The sequence below is a fragment of the Pinus tabuliformis genome, chromosome J (genome assembly GCF_031772625.1).
Source record: "Pinus tabuliformis cultivar Carrire ecotype Pingquan chromosome J, CPIR1, whole genome shotgun sequence".
Lineage (NCBI taxonomy): Eukaryota > Viridiplantae > Streptophyta > Pinopsida > Pinales > Pinaceae > Pinus > Pinus tabuliformis.
The window spans coordinates 1,431,923,929-1,431,945,519 of record NC_142295.1 but is presented as its reverse complement, the minus strand read 5'-3'; the positions used below and the strand labels follow the sequence as shown (position 1 = coordinate 1,431,945,519).

General features: G+C 39.3%; 1 protein-coding gene across 1 annotated transcript in view; it reads left to right on the top strand.

Annotated features, from left to right (window-relative positions):
- Positions 1–21,369, top strand: part of STT3B (staurosporin and temperature sensitive 3-like b) — a 51,812-nt gene extending 30,443 nt beyond the window's left edge. The window contains exons 5-6 of the mRNA XM_089379484.1: positions 14,719–14,778; positions 20,940–21,369. Of these exons, the coding sequence (XP_089235610.1) occupies positions 14,719–14,778; positions 20,940–21,069 (190 nt within the window). The 3' untranslated portion in view covers positions 21,070–21,369. The remainder of the gene's footprint in view (positions 1–14,718; positions 14,779–20,939) is intronic.
- Positions 21,370–21,591: the final 222 nt, after the last annotated feature.

Sequence of the window (21,591 nt, the reverse complement as noted above, 5' to 3'; positions counted from 1 at the left end):
ATAGGGACAGCCCGAAGCAAGACCCTCGGAATGATTTGCTTGCTCCTGACTCTGCCTTTGGGAATGATTTGCTTGACCTCTCGTATCTCTTCCTAGTCTCTAGTTGATTTAATTGAGTGGTCTCTAGGTGTTTTCTCTCGAAACCTTTTCTAAGTTTTGGAGATCTCGTGTTCCTTAGTCTCTTAGACACAAATCGAGACTAAAACACTTGTTCGATGCTACAAAAACTAACACTCACTCTTAGTGGGGAAGGTATTCTATCATCTCCACACGACACCTGTTGAATATCCTGTAGCTTGTACTATCTCACGCTGTTGATGTCTGACAATTGTGATACAATTAGCTCTCACTGCCCATCAACCACTGTGCATACTCTGATACATTTGCCAACCTTGTAGCTGAACCACCCTGCATCTGTGCTGCTACTGACATTGCATTGTGCCTCCCTGCAATGTTGCTAACTCTGCTTTGTGTTGCAAATGATCTCATGCTGGTGGTGGTGCTGCAATTAATCTCATGCTGGTGGTGCTACTGCAACTACTGCAACTGAGAACCATGTCCCAGCAACTGGCTCTGCCTTTGTCCATTGAGTCTTTGACTGCAATTAGTTCTACTCTGTCCACTGATTAACTGTCTACGCACCTCAATAATTGAGTGTTACTAGTTCTGCGACTGTCACTCTGAATCTGACTGTGCTTGCTGCATAATACAATCCAATTGGTAATGAAATGGGTTCTCCACTATACCCGTATATTCTTTGAAATAGACGGACTTAGCTCTCTATAGAGCTTTTGTGAGTATATCTGCAATCTGCTCTTTTGTGGGAACATGTTGTAGTTGGACTGCTCCACGTTGCACACAATCTCTGATGAAGTGATATCGGATGTTTAGGTGTTTTGACCTATCATGAGACACTAGATTTTCAAAGAGCCTGATGTAACTCTGATTATCACTGTAGATACTGGTCGCCTCCACACTCTGACTGAACAAGCTCACTAGCAACTTTAGATGCCATATAGCTTTGCATGTGGCCATGCTAGCTGCCATGTACTCCACCTTTGTAGAGCTCAGTGCCACGGACTTTTTCTTCTTGCTGCACCAAGAGACCACCCTTGATCCAACGTTTAAGCAACACCCAGATGTGCTCTTTCGATCCATTGAACTGCCTGCCCAATTTGCATCTGTGAAACCACATAACCTGATACCATCACCTCAAGTATACCACAATCCATACTTAATTGTGCCACACAAATACCTCAGAATGCGCCTCGCCGTTGTCCAATGCGCTCTCGTCGGTCCCACCATAAATTGATTGAGAGTGTTGATCGTGAAGAAAATATCTGGCCTAGTGTTAACCAGATACATGAGGGAACCGATAAGCTATCTATACAAGGTGGGTTCAATGTCCTCATCCTCTAATGCATATATTTTCCTCTAGTTCGTAATCATAGGCGAGGACATAGGTCTATAGTCTTGCATCAAGAACCCTTTAGAATCTCTGCAGCATATCTCCCTTGACCAAGGAAGATCTCCTTGTCCTTCTGCCATACTTCTAGACATAGGAAATAATGCATTAGTCCCAAATCCTTCATGTCAAACTCCACTGCCTTGTTCCACTTACATTCCTCTATGAGCCTGGATGACCCAATCAAGAGGTCATCCATATACAACACTAGGATGAGTGGCTCATCTTCCACTATCAAATAGTAAAGGTTAGGATCTCTGTCACTCTTGACAAATCCCATCTCCTGCAAGTAGATGTCAATCTGACCATTACATGCCCTGGGAGCCTGCTTGAACCCGTATAAATATTTCTTTAGTCTGTACACATGTGAACCCCTTTCACGTGTCTCGAAGCCCTTTGGTTGTTCTATATATACCTCCTCTATCACCCCTTTCAAGAACGCTATCATGATGTCCATCGGTGAATCTGCCAACCCATTTATGCTGCTAGAGATATAACTGACCGGATAAAAGTATATTTGGCAACTGGGACGAAGGTCTCCTCATAATCTATCCCTTCCTTCTGCGCATACCCTTTTGCCACGAACCTAGCCAATTACTTCTCCACGCTGCCATCTGTAGCATACTTGATCTTATAGGTTTCACAGAGAGCCCACAACTGACTTGCCCATAGGCCTCGCCACCACCTCCCAAACATCAATTGTCATGATCAAGCTATACTCTTCCACCATGGCATCTATCCACTTCTGATGTTGTGCGACCTCTTGATAGCTGGAAGGTTCTACTACCTGTGCCACCAATGCTTGATACTTGTCTAGCTGTCTGCGTTCTCTCTTGTTTTTCCTAGGAGCTCCTACGAACTCCTTTGCATCTCTTAATGTCTGATGAACTTCCTTGTTGGTTTGACCACTAGTAGTGGGAGGATCGACCAACTCCTCATCCTACCTTTGCTGCTCTGTTTGCAATGAAATCACAGTGTCTTTTGCACCTGAGGTCATGCTTGTACAGGTAATTGTACTAGATCCATGTGACTGCCCATGCTGCTGTCCCCGCGGTTTCCCCTGTAGCTGCCCTTGCTGCTGAACCAATGGAGCTTATGTTGGCTCACTCTGATCACTAGTTGGCATCTTGCGAGACTTCTTGAAGGCTTTGTCCTCCATGAACTTTACGTCCTATCTCACGATAATCTTCATGTTGCTAGGAATGTAGATCTTGAATGTCTTCGAGGTCTTGCTATGACCAACGAAGAAACCCTTTTCTATAGTCTGATCCAACTTAGTGCGCTTCTCGTATGGCACATGGCAATAAGCTATGCTACCAAGAATCCTGAAGTGACTGGCTTTTGGCTTCTTCCCTAAGAAGAATTCTTCAAGTGTTGTCTTCCCCAATGCCTTGTGAGGAACCCTGTTTTGTATATACACAACTGTGTTACATGCCTTGTCCTTAGAAACTTGGGCAAATCCTTGTCATATAACATCGCCTTTGCAGCCCTGACTATAGACTTGTTCTTCCGCTCCACTACCCCATTTTGTTGTGGATTGTAAGGAGCTGTCCATTCCCCACTGATTTCTTCCTTCATATAGAAACCCATGAAGTCACTATCTGTGTACTCTCCTCCGTTATATGAGCGAAGCACCTTGGTATTCTTCCCTGTTGCATTCTCTATTAGAGCTTTAAACTCCTTGAAGTAGTTGAGGACCTCAACCTTGGTCTTCAAGAAGTGGATCTAGGTTTCCCTGGAATAATCATCAATGAAGGTGACAAAACACTCGTACTCCTTGAGAGATCTAGTGGATATAGGGCCACAAATATCTGTGTGTTTAAGCTGAAGCTCTCCACCTGATCAATTGTCACTTCTTGGAAATGTTGCCTAAGCATATATCCCAAGCACGCACCCTTTGCACACATCATCGCGTTCCATGCTCAATTCTAGAACACATGTTATTATCTCCCTGAGAATCCTAAGTGCTCCATGGTGTAAATGTCCCATCCTCCTATGCCATAACTCATTCAGCTCTTTCCCACTGTTACTGCTATCACTGTTAACTAGTGCCATTGGAGAGTCGAACTGCAAACTATACAATCTATTGCTTCGTACCCCATTATGTTTCACTTTCTTCCAGTTCCGGTGTTTGATGAACACCTTCTTCCTTATGAAGTGGACATCATATCCTATCTTGTAACTAGGATACTGAAATTAGGTTCATACCTAGTCTCGACACATGGAATACATCTGTAACACTGGTGCTTGCTCCTGACTCCCTCTGAATGTCAATGGTACCTCTCCCGACTGGAGTACATTTAGTCATGTTTCCCATTGTTATCTGGATGTCCATCTCCTCCTCATTATAGCTAGAGAAGTATTCTCTAACTCCTGTCATGTGGGCTAATGCTCCACTGTCTATATACCAGACACCTTGTGAAGCAGAGCTAGATAGACAAACTATCTGAGCAAATTTGTCCTCCAATTTGGAAGACAAATCTATAGCCTCTTGAATGTCCAATTGGTCTACAGCCATACTGGAAAAATTTGAGAAATCTATTGAAGACATCTTGAGTATAATTTCGTGTGCTTTTCTCTTCCACCCGTTGCTGATTTGCTATTGCAAAACTTTCTGCAGAATCACTGCGCCCAAATCTGCTCAACAAACTGACTTATATGCTCACTGAAACTACTTCCCGACAAATCCACTGCATGCAAATCTTTGCTTTTGAGGCTAATTGAATTTTCTGCTGGCTGCAACTGACAGTCGAACCCCTGCCCGACCTGGCCTCTGCACAAATCAGAAAATTTCCACCCATGGCCTCTGCACAAATCAGAAAATTTCCTCTCTAAAACTCCCTCTAAAGTTACAAAATTTATCCTTCGCTACTGAGCTGTCTTCAAACTTGCTTTGATGCCATGTGAAAATTTCCTTGAAATGCAACAACTTGAATTTATTCTTCTAACTAATTAATTATGCAGTTTATTTGTTACGACAAATAACGAATGAATAACACTGGAATTCTTCACAATAAAATTACGTTGCGGAAAATAAACTGAAACTGAGAAAAATATATGCACACACAATGAAATTGACACCAATATTTTCGGACAAAAGTCCCAGAAAAAACCCAACTGGGAAAACCGATGTAGCATATGAGGGTTTATTTTATTATGCAACAACAAAATCTGAGTACAATATATGAATGCCCAAACTAGCAATCATCCAACAAAATAATCTGGCCAAAATATTAGTGAGACAATTTGTGTCACCGACCACTGATCTCAGCTTCAAAACTGGCTCTGTCTGGGCTACTTGAAACCCTAGCGTCAGCCTCTGCGCATGCCCTTTCTACACTGTCTCTGGAACTCACTAAAATTTGTTTCTCTGCCTGACTCTGCCTATGGGAATGATTTGCTTCACCTCCTAGATCTTTTCCCAGTTTCTAGCTGTTGAATCGATCTCCCTCTCAGCTAAATCGAACTAGCCCTCTAAAGCTTCTGTGTAGGCCTTGTGCAACCTCATTGAGCAAATACGACGACCTCTCTTCTGCTGGCTCTCCGACACTGAAAATTCACTGGAACTCTGCTGCTAATCCCTCAAACATTGATGCTTTGGCTCGAACTCTCTCTTGTTGAATCTTTGCGACTAGATAGCTCGATTTGCCCAAGGAACTCGCTCTCCCTCTCACTCGATGTGTTTATCTCCATCCCCATCGACCAACTCTTATAATCTCTCGTTGGTGAACCAACTACTAAGATTAGATCTTAATAATCTCAAACTCAATCTGTGTGAGTTTCTAGAGCATTCTCACTTTTCTTTAATTAATTATTATTAATTAACCAATTTTCCTAAGTTAGACATTTTTTAATTATTGATGAATTAATTTACTTGAGTTGTCTCTAGGTGTTTTCTCCCGAAACCTTTTCTGGGTTTTGGAGATCTCGTGTTCCTTAGTCTCTTAGACACAAATCGAGACCAGAACACTTGTCCAATGCTACAAAAACTAACACCTCTCGTTGTTTAGATACTCTCTTAATGCCTTTGGTTGACTCTTGTCAAATAGGTAGGATTTGAATGGGATCATCAAAAAGAGGACATCATCAGATAGTATATTGGGGTTACTTGTGTTGAACCACTAGGTAGGCTAAACCCTAAATGGCCTTATATGCAAAAAAATAATCTTGGAGCTCCTGAGAGACAACCTTTCAACACACTTTGATATTGGATGTATGCTTTTTAGATCCCTATTGGGCAATGGCATCTAACCTCAGATGATATGGATCCCTCACTATAAATGATTGTTATTGTTTTGAAAACCAAATTTAGGACATTTAGTCCAAGATTGACCTCATGGACAATCACATTAGATCCACTATTCTCTATGGTTCGTAGGTTTGGGGACCCAACTTATTGGAGTCAAATTGTCCATGATAGAGAGAGTTTGGGCTCTCATGCTTCACCGCATCATTAGATGTAAGAGGACAGTTTGCCAAGCCATTATTTAACAAGAGTTTGTGGCACCCACCCTTCACATTTGAAACTATCTTTTGACTAGCTTCCCTTTTGTATTGGGGTTGACACTTTGTGAACTCCTTAGGAAGTAGCGATTAGTATACCATCCTTGGAGACCGTAGCCATTACTAGCACCTTTGATCAAGCTTGTTGGTTTTTAGAGACTATTGGTCTACTTTAGTTGGTTGGTATTTGGATATATTGCATCTCTCCATTTAGATACTCTTTTGATGCCCTAGTTGACTCCTATGAATCAGTAGAAGTTGAATCAAATCATTAGAGAGTATATTATTATGTGGTATATTTAGACTACATTGATTGACTCACAAGGGAAGCTAAACCCCAAGATGGCCTTATATGTAGAGCACCTCTTGGAGCTGAGAAATGGCCTTATTGTTTGACCCCCTTTCACATTTTGACATTGGATACATGCTCCTTGGATCCCCTTAGGTAGTTTTGGGTTGGTTCACTGTTATTTTTTGTAGCATCGGATGGTGTTATAGTCTTAAACTTTGTGGAGAGGCTAAAACACATTAGTTCTTCAAAACCTAATTATTTTTTATGGAAATTCCACCTAGAGATAACTCAATTAAATTAATTGACCATCATTTAAATTTTTCCTAAGTCTAACTTAGGAAACCTGGTTAATTAATAGTAATTAACTGATAAATGTGAGAATTGTCTAGAAACTCACACTGATAGACTTGGAGATGATCTCAACCATCGATTAAGTTTTAATATTGGCCGTTGAAGACTCAATTAGAGATTCTAAGAGGAGGTCGATGGGTAGATGGAGAAACACATAGAGTGAGAGCTAGTAGTGCAAATTCCTTGGCAGGTCAAGCTATCTAACTTCAAAGGTCGATCAAAGGAAGAGTGCTTGAGCCAGAAGGGACACAAAGGGGCAGAGACAATGATTCTAAAGGAGGATTCCGGTTTTGGAAAGTCATGATAGGAGGCTGAGTTATTTCTCTAGGAGGCTGCGCAGAAGCCTCAAAGAGGTAGTTCGATTTAGTTGCATTGGACGTGGATTCCCAATAGGTGTGCATTCACTTCAAGGGAGCTTTTTCAACTCCATAATCGACTTTCATTGTTTGTTGTAATTGTAAGTTTTATTGTAAATTGTCAAAATTTCTAGCTTTCATGTGTTTTGGTGTAAGGCAATGTTGCGAACATCGTGATCGAGATGAAATCGATGAGGGGAAAAATCGGGAAAAAATTGGCAAATACAAAAATATTCGTTTTTTTGAATTTTTCTAATATCTAAAGCATCTACAACATAAAATAAGTGCATTGACACATAAATATGATAAAAGAACTAATATACAAGATGTGTAATATCATTTCTAATGCTACATCACACATAACAGTGAATCATGTCTTGAATAGTAAGTCCCGAGTCCCAACTCAGCCTCAAAATATCAACAAAAAATATAATAATGTATCTCATATCATAAGTCATAGTGTCATATATAATGAAATGAACCAAATAACTAATACTACTGATTTCCTTTGCCCCTCTTGCAAGAAAATGCAATAGTTTTCCCTCTAGATGTAGATGGCGGTGGAGTTGGCAGTGGACTTTGTTGTGCTTTAGAAGCTGAATAACTAAGAGCTACAGGAGGTAGACCACGTCCTCTGCTAGTGATGGGGGTAGCCTGGGTTGGTGGTGTCACCTCCTCCTCCTCCTCCTCTACCCCCTCCACTACCTTTTGCTCTAACCAATCAACGACAGACTCCATGAGAGGCCTCTCGGCCTCAACCCTCCATGCAGCGGTGGTGTGAATCCCATCCATTGAGATGGCCTCCATATCAGGTGTCCTCTCAAGTTGCCTCACCCACAATCGAAGATTGTAGTAGACATAAACCATGTCATTAAGTCACTGGGACTCCAACCTGTACAAGGGTCATAAAATAATAATTATAAAAAATATTATTTAATGAATTCAAAAAATTAATTGGAAATTTGGAATATTTTAAGGTTTACCCTGTTGCACTTCTTGGTGTGTATTTTTACAAATACACTTCAGTTGCGCTTGCATCCTGAGGAGCTACATGTTTGGCTAAGTACTCGAATGGAAAACCTTCGCAGATTGGGTGCTTTGTCACCATAGCTTCTCCACCATGCATCTACAACAAAATTACAAATAATATAAACATAAGCAAAAAATGAAATTTGAAAGTTGAAGCAAAGTATGAAGTTACGAACTTGAAAAGACAATGAAATTTGAAACAAACTAAATCATACTTGGCATTTTAGTCTTCCTATCAACCAGAGCCATGTCAAAGCTAAATGTGCCACCTGCCATCCTGTATATTTCCATTTCTTTGGAGATTTCTGCACATTCTGTTGGAGATGGCACCATCTTCTGAACACGGGTGAAGAATCCATCCATGACCTTAACATCAAATAAAAACCCATAGGGGTAAGCAAATGTGAGGTTTAGGTAGATCCCTGCAGCGTGAATGGGACGATGGAGTGTGATGTTCCATCGTTTATCAATCACTTCCCATAGGAGGCGCTCTTTCTGAAACCTCTCATCTCCTTTATCATCATAGTAGGTCCGAATGGATTCTTTGGCCCTGTCCATGGCCTCATACAAGTAGCCCATTGTGGGCTTGTCACCATCAACTAATCGAAGGATTTTTACCAAAGGTTTAGTAATGCTACACACCTTCTGCTGCACTCCTGCCCAAAAGCTTTCCTGGTATGAAACTAATCTACATATGGCCTCTCCCTTTGGTTTGCGGCTAAATGCCAAAGCATGTCACTCATCTGAAAGAAACGTTCTCTTCACATCCCACATAGAATTCAAGAGGGATTGAAGAGATATGAAATTGGTGGCAAACTGTGTAATGGAGGGGCGCACCAACTCCTTTTTGTTGGTGAATGTTCTCATCAAATGAAGCACCGATGCATGATTATATATAAATTTTGTAATGCTTTTTGACAAGTTAACAATATCTTTGACAAAATGAATTTTTTCTATGTCCTTCAACATCAAATCAATGCAATGTGCAGCACAAGGTGTCCAAAATAAAGTAGGATGCCTCTCATAAGCATCTTGCCAGCAACAACATAATTTGTAGCATTGTCTATTATGACTTGGACAACATGTTATGGACCCACCTCCAAAATAAACACATCCAACAAATCACATAGTAATCGTGCATCTTTGATATGTTCAGATGCATCAACAAATTTCATAATCATTGTACCCTTGGGACAATTAACCAAGAAGTTCATAAGGCTTTTACCCTTTTGATTGATCTAACCATCTGACATCACAGTGCATCCTGTGTGTGTGTGCCCATGATGCCCTAAACTCCTCCAATCTCTCGGTGCAGTCAACCTTTTCATTTTGAAGAATGTGACCTTTAAAGTCATCATAAGAAGGGACTTTGTACCCTGGGCCAACAATTGCAATAGCATCAACAACAGGTTGGAAAAATGGATTATTCCTTGCAACACTGAAAGGAATATCACTCCAAAGAAGAAACTTGCCCAACAACTTGTCAACTTCTCATTTTTCCTTTTTTTTAATAATTGAAGAGATAGATGGTTGTGAACTAGGCGTGGTTCTAGGAACAAAATATGATGAGGTAGCTACAGCGTTGGTTGTAGATATTGATGCGTAAGTAGAACTAGTGCCACTCTTATGTTCACCTCTTAACACTCTACTCCCTGCCAGTTGGCTCTTATTTTTTAAATGTCAATTTAAAAAATAATGGATGCTTCGTTGTATTTCTTCCAATGATCTGAGGGCTCTTCGGATGATTTCTGGATTTGTATGGGTGCAAGGCCCTACTTCATGTCCATGGATTTGTGCAAGGTGATACTTCAATCTATATACCCCCCTTCATATGATGCTCACACAACTTGCAAGTCAAGTTTGATTTGTCAAACCCTCCATCAGGTTCACCAAATTCCCACAGAGGGCCCAATTCCCTTGGCATGTTTGTAACTTTGTTGACCTCTTGAGTTTTAATGTAAGATGAAGTTTGAAGTTGAACCTAGGGCACAAGAAGTATTGCAAGTTAAAAAAATAAAAATACAATTTACATACAACACATTGAAGTTTTGACAAAAAACAAACCTCGACTCAATGCAACAATAATGGAAAAAATGTACATTCAAACCTAGGCAAAAATGATGCAAAAAAACTAGGGCATAAGAAGAAATTAAACTTATAAATCTAACAATCAAGTTTTTGCATTTTTGACCAAAATGAACCCTCTCCATTCTATGCAATAAAAAAAAACACAATCAAATCCACTCAAAAATCATTGAAAATCAATGGGTTACAGAAACCAAAGCAAAAACAAGCAAAAAACCAAAAAAAGGGCCAAATTTGATGCCCATACCCAGAAACCACAGTTTGCTGAAGAAACTTGGTCCAAACTCGAATTTTTCTTGCTTGGTATGCTAAATTCTTTCGCTTTTCTCCTCTTCTGCCCTTGTAGATGACTTCTTCTCCTCCTCAGCTCTCAAACTTGCCCATTGTCTGAAAAAATGACACAAAAAAACCCAAAATTGGCCCTCTAAGCGTGTTGTTTCTGACTGTCACGATTTTTGGGGATCGGATCGCGATTTTTTTTCGAAAAAATCGCTATTTTTTTCTCGATTTTTTTTCAAATAAAAAAATCCCAAGAAAAATCAGCGATCAAATCATTTATGCGAAAAAAATGCGATTTAATCGTGATGTTCGCAACACTGCGTAAGGGTTTGCTGCATAAAAATTGCAGCTATCGTAATGCCTAAATAATAGAAAGTCATGTATATGATTATGATTACTAGATATTACATGAAATGTAGAATGTCCTCAAAGTTAACAGTTGGTGCTATTGATATATCTTGGTAGCTAAAAATTAATTTCTGGATGTTGTTTTCATGGTATGATATGTAAAGTGGATTTTCCCAATTCAATCACCTATTGAACCTTTTTGTATTGACAATAATTTGAGAGCTTGGGATACAATAACTGTTCATAATTATATGATCTACTAAGCATTTTTTTTCATGGCAAATGAAATTTTAATTTATTCACAAAAGGATTGCATTGTGCGAGTTGTTTTCATATTATTATTCATCTTGAATTTTTTGATTTTGCCCTGGTGAGGCTTAGGGATCAAACATAACGCCATGCTTGTGAGTCTCCCATGTTCTCTCTGTGGCTTGGGACGCCTATCCTCTCTGCTAAGAAAACTCCATATCACATTTGAACATTTCTATAGGACTTCATGAGAGAATACAATATAACTTTATTCAAAATGTTCATAAAGCCACTGGCCTATGAGATGGGAAGTCTTACAATGGACGGAAAATATCCATCAAAACAAGATAAGTTAATTTTATTGATGTCCACAAATGATCAAAGAATGGGCCAACAGATTGTGGGATGAGAAGATACAACTAATTAACATTAGACTACTGTAGTGCCAAAATCATTCCTAAATGCTAAAAGACTAAAATATATATACGAGTAATTGATAGGGTTACATGGGGATGTTCTCCCCCTGATGGGTGGCATGCCCCGATGCTTCCCATGTTTTCGGGACAAGGAAATGTAGTGGGGAGCGGGCATTTCCCCTTGTCCCCCTTCTAGGGAAATTTGAGAGATGCCGGGGGTGCTTTTCCCCAGAAATTGGGGGGGGGGGGGGCGTGTTTTCCTAAGAAATGGGGGCCCCACCCCATGAATTTTTCCCAGCAGCTTTCATAAAAAATGTCAATTTAAAAAATAATGACAAAAAATCAAAAGAGTAAAGTGAATTTTATAATTTATTCCATGCTTTTGTTGTTCATGTTTGTGACTTGTCATTGTTTAGCATTTTGGATGGGATCCCCTATGTCGAAGACCCAGATCTTTCCAATAATTTTGCCTAAAATTTGGAGGGTGTCTCCGCATGTTCCATGGATATGTTTTAACATTGGTCCTGGAAAGTTCGTGGAACATTCGTATTAGAATAATGATGCAATCTCCAAAGTATGGTACAAAGAAGTTTTGGACTATATTTCATTTGGATATGGCCTTCTCCTCTGTAACATCAGTCCCCTATCTGGCTGTAGCATCTTTTATGGCTTGCCTCTAGTTCATGTCGTCTTTAGGCTTGTCTTGCCGCGTCTTCTATGCAGCCTTCCTGGAATGCTGCCTCCCAACTGTGGTTTTCAGTCTTTCTCTCATGATGTGGTTGTGTGTCTCATAGTCCATCAAGAAAACCTGTTTTCTCTGCATCTGTTCTTCCCTGCATACCTTGTGTATCCTCTTTTTATATTCTCGGATTCTTTGATCTTCATGTTTTACATCTCAATCTTGGTTAGCTGGTTGATAGCTAGGTCATTTTTTGTTTACATTGAATGCTAAGCTCCAAGTATTCTCGGATCCTGATTTTTGCTTTGGCTTGAAATTGTGTGTGTAGTACTGCTGCTTCCTCTTGAGGTGTATTTTTCACCTACCTTTCTAGTGCACATTGTTCTTTAGGCTTGCCTTGCCGTGTCTGCAATGCAGCCTTCCTGGAATGATGTCTCCTAACTGTGGTTTTTTCTCTCTCTCCTCATGTTGTGTTTGTATGTCTCATAGTCCATCAAGAAAACCTGTTTTCTCTGCATCTCTTCTTCCCGGCACACCTTGTGTGTCTTTTTATATTCTTGGGTTCTTCCATCACGTTTTACATCTCATTCTAGATTAGCTGGTTGCTAGATAGGTCAATTTTTGTCTGTGTTGAATGCTAAGCTCCAAGTAATCTCGGATCCTGATTTCTGCTTTTGCTTGAAATTGTGTGTAGTACTGCTGCTTCCTCTTGAGGTGTATTTTTCACCTACCTTTCTGGTAGCACTCTTGTATGTGCCTTCTCAGGTTCTTCCTATTTCACTGGGCAGCTTTCTTCTACTATGTCCCAAATTCCAATTGGCGAACCATTTTGTATGTTGTCCCATGTGCTTTTCCACCTTTTCAATTCTTCCTGGCAGATTTGGCAGGTATCCTTTCATTGGTCATGGCTGTCTCCTTTCCCCTCTATATATCAGCTTTTTTACCGTGTCAAGATATATTGGTTATAGACCTGTTTTGGCTTAGAGTATCTTGTATGAGGTGCTTATCATTACCCTATGGAAGCTTGTTCAGTATTATCAAGTGCTATCCCAACAACCCAACTGCGTGCCAATTTTATTCCATTTATTTTTGGGGATACTCTGCACCTATATCTTACACCTGTATAATAGTGTGAGTATTATGAGTGCTTGTAAGAGGGAGCATAGCATACCCCAATCCCATATTCCTTGTGCAGTGCACCTATTCTGAAGTAAGAAGATTTCTTTGCACGCTCCTAGTTGTTTCTTGCTTGTTCATGATCATTTTAAACTTCTTATTTAATTTTAGCTCTAGTATTTACAGCTTTGGGTCCAGGTCTATGTCACAAGGTTCGTCAAACTTTAACTTTGAGGTTCGAATTTTGGTAAACCTTAATTTTTTTTTTTGAGGTTCGACGAACTTCATCGAATCTCATAGCCATTGACCAAGTCCATAGATCAAAACTCATAACTTCATGTCACAACTCAAGCTTGTAATTTATCCTTGCAGTTTCCATGTCAGTGAGCATATTTGATGTTTACTGATGTTGATTTCTTACTATTTTATCCTATAATTCATATATATATATAGACGAACCTAATGGCAAACCTCATCAAAAAATTCGAACTCAAACCGAACCTAATCATTGCCAAACCTGAACTCAAACCTCAACCATGTGACATTGATCCAGGTGTTCATTTCTGAAGTTAATTTGGGTTTTTGCATTGGTTTCTTTTCGAGTGAAAATCTGACAACCTTAGAATTGGTCTCGTTCTCATTCATCCTCACCTCCATACAAAAGTTTTCCAGTGCCGATAAATGTTCTTGCAAGCTGCATAGATTTCTTGTTGTCCAGATTATATCAGCTTTGTACAACAAATTTTTTAGTTTTATCCTTGCTATGTTTTGCCCCCTTCTTTCTTGTTTACCTGGTATTGTTTGTTAATTTAAATCCCAAATACTGCGGAGGAGAGGGATGCCTTACCTCACCCCTACATCACTGTTTATAATCCATCATATGTTCTGATTGTGGCCTTTACCTTCTCCCATAGCTTGTGTATATCACCACCCTCCATTTGTTTGGAACTCCCATTTCCACCAGCCTCACCCACAATTTTTCTCTAGGTACTGTATCAAAAGCCTTCTCAAAGTGCACAAAACAGCACCATATATCCTTATCTTTGGGGCGATTGTGCTCTTTTTTAGGTGCCTTATAGAGAGTAACCCATTGGCCTTCTGCATGCTCTAAGGAGAGGGAAGTCTCGATCCATTCAGACTTTGGCTCATTTCTGGAAGGAATTTAAGTGCACGTTGCTCTGTAAATGCAATTGTCTTCAGTTTTGGTCTCAACTTCTTTTGGAGTCGGAAGAAGTATTTTTCTCTACTACATGTGGTATATTTTTAAAGAATTTCAGTGATTAAAGCAGGTTGCACAGGCATGCTGAATTGTTTGCAAATTTGTTTTCACGGTGATTCAAGAATCTTACAATTGCAACCATCGTAGAAGATGCTGATAGTTCCATCCAGAGTCATTGGGGCTATTAAGATGTGGGCAATAATAACTTGAATTTAATCTCTAAATTAATGTGGGCTCTCTTGCTTGAGTAATCCATTAATTTATACGTTTGATCTTTCAAATAATTAGTTGTCCTATTTTCTTTCTAATTTGTCACTTCTCTTTTGAGCAGGTACAAATTATGCTACTACAGATTTGGGGAGCTTGGTACTGAGTATGGCAGGCCTACTGGGTAAGCATTATCTTTCATTCCTCTATTTTGATTTAGCAGTATAATCAAGATCCATTCCTGCTATTGATTGAGAACATATTGTTGACATTCTTTGTTTGGATTTTGTTTCCATAACTAACTTGCAAGCTGTCATTTTTTATGCCTTGTTAAAATTATTTGGATACTTGTATTTTTGTGCTCCAGGATATCTCATAAAGATCAATCCTCTATGCATGTTGTACTTATCAGACTCATTTAGGCATGTATACTCATTTGTGGATATTGATGCAATGTTTTCCCTCTAACCCGAACAGTGCATGGATTCATGTAAACTTTAGTTATGCTGTGCATTGGCAGTGCATGGATTTGTGAGTTGTAGTTTTGCTGTGCAGTTGCTTTCTAATTCTAGATTTTGAGCTGTAAGAGTCCTAGCAGATGATCAATTGTTCTATAACATCTTTTAGAGTGTTGTATTCAGTCTGTATTATTAGGCAAAAAAATAGATACTCTTTTTGTTGTTTTTGATTATGTACAAAATGAGTGTGTTATTGTGCATGTTAGACATAAACAGCACATTTACTTGTTCTATAAAAAATGAAGTTTCTGAAATCATGCACAATGTTGGCCGTCATGTTATAATAAAGAAATGTCCTAGTGAAAAATTTGAAGAAATATTAGAAATATGTTTCAAGGCAGTTTCCCCTTCATAAATTCAAGAAAATTTCATGTCGACACCACTACTTCTAGGATGAAAATTTTGTGATTTGTTGTTTTTTTTGAAACCATCAAAAGGAGTTCTAACGCATTAATGGTATGTGAGATTAAGAGCTTGTGGGACTCTTTCTTAATGTTTTTTTTTTATCTCTGTTAAAAATATGATTACTGAAATCTCACAGCTTGGAATGGTTATAAATCATAATAACTACGAGGGTGCACCAAAACTGGGGTGGCAGATGAACCAATCTAATTTTTAATGAGCAGACCTCCCATTGCGAATAGATTCAAATTCAGTATCTTTTTTCAATGATATGAGTGTTGAAGAATCTAGGGCTAATAAGTGGAGTGTGATTCTTCGTTACTTGATAACATTTTGTGGAGTCTTTTTACTTTTTCTTGTTAGCTTAATCTTCTTCTTCTTCTTATTAATGCATGTGTGTGTACTTCATCAAACTGCTACCAAAACATAAGAACAAGAACACAAGATGTTGGCTCTTTGCTAGGGCCAAAACCTCTCTTCTCTTGAGAGGAAAACCCTTTAGTAAGTTTCTCTTATTGAAGCTTCTTATTGATCAATGCCAAACCCTAGACCCCTGACTTGAATATCCTCCAAGCACAAGTCAAGTCCTTCCAGCACTTTTGTTTCATCGGCACTTTCTCCTTCTGGCACTTCGACCTCCTCCTTTCGGCACTTCGTCCTTCTTTCTATTGTTGATAAACCTTGTTGCACTTGCTCTAGAAGAGACACCTTTTGATAAGTACCTTTTCATGTGATGATCCCTTCCTTCTACTTGACCAAATGAGCTCCTTCTTCAAGGTGTAGGTGCAGACTTGATATGACTGTCCTGCAGCCGTAAATTCTCGTACATGTGGTGGCTTACTTCTTGTTGTGGCCTCTTTCCTTTTTCGCTTGAGTGCCCTTCCTCTTCGCTTGATTGGGAGGCCTTATAGGCCTTGTTTACTAGCCCAAAATAGAGAGATATGTCACTGTGGGTTTCTGCTGTTATGACTGCAGGCAGACCCTTCCTTTCTCGCACGTGTGGCTGTGTTAACCCTAGAAAAACAGTCCCTTTCACCTCGGCTTCTTTCTATCTTCCTTCGCTACCCTAGAATACCTCTTCTTTGTCCTTTTCTTGAATTGAGTGGACAGCCTCTTTTTATAGAGGACTGTCCCTCCTTTTAGGCCGACATGTTAACTGTTTGTAGGCCGACTTGTTATGCAAACTTCGGATGGTTTCTTTGGTGGTGTAACATGCTTGAAGGAGCTTCTTTGATGGTGCCTTTGCATAGGAGGGGACTTGACTTTGCTTGGAGGAGTATTCTTTGACTTCTATACATGGTGCAACATGCCCTTAACATCTTCAACCTATTCTTTTGACTATTTGACTCACCTATAACACTTTAACTTGTGCTAGACCTATTTCAATGAGCAAGAAACTCATTGACATATATTGTAAACATCATATTTCTTTTCTTGAATAAATACAAATATCAAAAGTACATTTATGAAGACCAAACCTAGTTACGTTTCCTTCAACACTCCCTTTTAACTAGGGAGGTATTCATACAACATTACAAGGTGTTTGGCTATGTTTCAATTTCTGAAGAATTCACATAAGAGAAACTGGATTTGCAATCCATTTGTTATAGCATCATAATGACTAACATTGTTTCCATAGCAAGGCCTTGATTGATAGCTCTATCCCTCAATAGATTAGGGTACAATGTTGGCGAGACCAATGACTTATAGATACCTTAGTCATTGTCTCTCAAGGTACATACCCACCCGAGTGTTCACTGAGTATGACCTTCTAGGACTATTCTTGTCTTGGGTTCCCAACCCTCAAAGAATATCGGTCCTCTTGCCTACTCTTGTTTTGGATTCACTACTCATCCTCAAAGAGTATGGGATGCCAGATGATTACCCAATCCTCCCATTCTTTCTTCCCATGCGAAGACAAAAATGGTGTGTCTGTCTTGTGTCTACAGTTCCATTCATGGCCTTCATCTAGACTTACGACTGTTAGTCCTAGTCTAGTGCATGAAACATGAAATGGAAAACACAATTGTCACTCCTTTGTAACTAGGGGTGATCCAAAACTCCCTCTTGATCAGGGACTTGTCAGAGCACCCTCTTAACTAGAGACTCTTTCATTCATCAACAACTTCTTTTTCGTGGGTCCTTCAACTGCTTGATCTCCTTCCTTTCTTTGATGTCATGAAGTCTTTGTTCAAACTTCTTCTAGGTAGGGCACCATCTGTCGATCACTTTCCTTCCTGGTTTGTCATGCCATTACTTCCTTTGTGGCAAGTGGCTTTCTTGTCATACATCAAGTTTTCTTGTCATTTGGCTACTCCATTGTCATCTGTCCATGCTTCAGAATACTCTTCTCATGGATGCTTCGTTGTACTTGCTTGTTTACATGCTTCGACCTAGTAGCCCATCATGACATCATCCTGATATTGCTTCAACATTGCTTTTTCTTATGTTGGATTGTTTCTTCATTATGACATCTTTGTAGAGTAGAATCAATTATTTGCATCTTTCATATCTCCAAGGCCTTCATAGGTGTCAAGGGTCCTTCCTTCCTTTGTCAGAGTTTTCCTACCTTCTTTCGGGAGATATCTTCAATGATTCTTTGTGATCATGGTGTTCTTCACATGCTTGATCTATTTCTTCATTTGCTTCTTCTTGGATAGATTGGTCAACCACCTTATGCTCCTTGTAAGAGCACTTCTTCATTGCTTGATTCTTGGACTAGTCAACATTTCTTCTTGCTTCTTAGTCAACAATATTATATTCTTTATGTGAGCATATCCTTTTGTTGACCTTCATTGCATTGTAGTAATGGGCATGTCCTTGGTGAAAGATATTCTTTCATATTTGATCATGTTGTAGAACTATTCCCATGACCCAATAATATACACATGATAACATAACTAAACTTTGATGCATACATACCTCATCTTGATTCTCCTTTGATCATCTTAGCTTCATTTGGTTGTCCTTGGTGTGGCCCTTCTTGCTTTATCTTAGCTTGCCTGCATATCATTCTTTTCTTGAATCCCATGAATGGGATCCCCAATAAGACATCTGCTTTGGTTATGAACCTTCGAACTTCTTGGCGAGAAGTCCCCTGAGGAAAGAATTCCCTCAGTGTGTTCTCTTCCTTCCTCCTGACGCTATTTGCACTAGCAAACTACTGCAAAATCTGCGTCCTAGCTGAAGATCTTCTTTGCAAGGAAACTATTGCTACTCCCTTTGCCTCTGGTACTCTTCGATTTTGAATTTTTTTCTATTTTGACTCACTCAGGGAAGTAAAATTCCTACGAATAACTGACCCTTCTGGCCAAGGAAATACGCTGCTCCCAAGGGTTTTGATTTGCTGCCTACGCAGAAATTTGAATTGCCTCCTTCCTTCTGCGCTGAGCTCTCTGGCTTACGATATGTGCTCTGATACCATGTGAAAATTCAGTTATCCGAATTCTTTATGTAGCCACCGATTAAATTTCTCCTACTTGTTAGTTTCTGAATCAAGTTATTTACAATGTTACATAGTAAACATCGAAATAAAATCCACTGAAACCTTCACAATATAAAATAATGCGGAAACAATACACTGCACAAGAGAGAAATAAACACACACACAATTACATCGTTGTTTTTGGATCAATGACCCTAGAAAAACCCAACTTGGGAAAACTGGTGTAACAACTGAGGGTTTTATTATTATGTAGTAGTAATATGAGTACAAATCATTAGATGCCCAAATTGGCAATTTGATACAGAGAATAAACTGGCAAAGATGTAGTGAGAAAAATCTTACACTGTCACTGACGATCCGAATATGATCCAGGCTCTGGATAGCTAGCCCCACGTTGCTTCTGCGCAATCTCTGCGTCACAGCCTCTAGGAACTGCGTCACCTCCTCCTCTGATCTTCTGTTGATTGGAACTTCGACCCTCTGGCCCTTTGGTCTCACACCTCAGCTTCTGACTTTAGATCTCAATAGCTCCCAACAAAAATACAGACTCTCTCTGAAGCTCTATGTTGCCTCTGCGTGGCATTGCATTGCCTCTCTGAACCTCTTGTTGCTCGAGTCTGCCTTGCACTCTTTGGAACTTGAAAATGCTCCTCCGGTCTACTATCCCTACCTCTCATTGCAAGAAGATCACTTGAGATCTCTCTCTGGCAACTCAGCGTTGCTACTCTTAATAAATTCGATCTCTAGATCTCGTTATCTCAGTGTGTTCTCCAAGTGCCCATCAAACTCCTTATAATCTCTTGTTGGAGCACCAACGGCCAAGATTAAAACATAATCAAAGGCTAAGATTAACTGGGAGTTGATCCTCGTCTTCTTCTAGAAGATTTGCACCAGATTTAATTAATACCCTTTAATTAATCACATTTCCTAAGTTTAGACTTAGGAATACATTAAAAATGATCAATTAGTTTAATTAAACCATCTCTAGGTGGAATTTTGTAGGTGGAATACAGCAATCACCCTTTGTGTGAGGCTTGAAATTCTGAAGATGTTCAGAGGGATTTGATAATGCAATGTTATGGGATAGGAGTGGTAAAAGAAACAATGCCATTTACACTAATTAATCCTTCATTGTTATCCCACGTTGGCGTGGTGACTGACCTCTCGATTTTGCACCCTTGAAACCTGATAAAAAAAGAGCGATTTAAAATGGTGGCGTACTGCAATCACCCTTAGCGTGAGGCTAGAAATTCTGAAGTTGTTCAGAGGGCTTTGATAATACAATGATTTGGTAACAATTAAAGATTCGCCTATTAGTGATGCTTGAGATACACCTTTTTTTCATTAGTATGGATAAGCCTTGTGAGGGTGCTTGAGTCTCCACCTCATGATTGGATGCATGCCCTAAATCCCCTAGTGAACTCAGCTTTTTTCTTTCCATCTGGATCACATATTCCCCTGTGCTCCTGCTGTCCTGATATGATATTTCGAGATTTATAGAATTAATTGTACTGGTAATTTACTTCAATTGTATTAAAATAAAAATAATTAATTATCAAATTAAGTTAATTAGTTAAAGGGTATATTATTTGATTCAAACTTTTATACAACTTGGAATTATTGCCAATGCATAGAAAATATTATTAATAATTCTAAATCAGCCATGGCCTACTTATCTCGAAAAGTTCATCTGCTATCATTTTTGTAATTCTCTTCCCTATTATTGACTAATTCTCAGCATGACGGAAAAAAGTCAGTCAAATCCTATGTGTTTACAAGGTTAATTGCTAGCTGACAGTTTCATAAACTCAGCAATTGATAATATGAAACATTTTTTGATGCTTAGGCAGGCTTCTTATCTGGTGGTCAATTTAATTAGTCTCCTTCCACATCCCGTTGATCTCTTTCTGTATCTCTTGCTCATCTGACATGCTTGAAATTTGTGCCGTTCTTAATTCTGACTTCTTTGTTCCATTGCAGGTGGGATCGAGCCAGGGGAGTTGAAATAGGAAACAAAAATGTGAAACTTGAGTACTTGGAGGAGGCCTTTACAACATCGAATTGGATAGTGAGAATTTACAAAGTTAAGCCACCTGTCAATCGTTGGTGAGATTTCTACCATACTTTGGCAAGGCTAAGCAGGGGCTGGACTGATTGCAGAAATCTGTGTTGCGTGTGAGATCCTTGGAATAATTTGCGAAACCTAAGTAGCTTACCATTTGATTGAGGCGATTTAGTAACAAGAGAGTTATTTGCTTTGCGAAATTCCACTCTGACAACAAATCAGTGGTACTTTTTGAGATGCATGAGATATGGTCGGCTTGCATTAATAGACTTCGAACACAATTAAATTAGATTGCTGTCTGTATTTTAACATTGAGGCTTAGTTTTGAATGAAAATTTTCAAATATGAGGGGAAATTTTCTGTGGTCTGGTTTACATTTTTAAAATCTTGCTAATTCCTGATAGTAGAAGTTTATAATGGAAGAACCTTAATCGTGCAGCACATTATTTATATTGGTGGAAATGCAACCTTGTCCTGGCAATTTAAATCAAGCAGTTTAGTTTTTGTTCTGTTGAGACTTTCTAAACTCGGAATTTTTAAATAGCTAATAGAACCTCAACTTTTAGC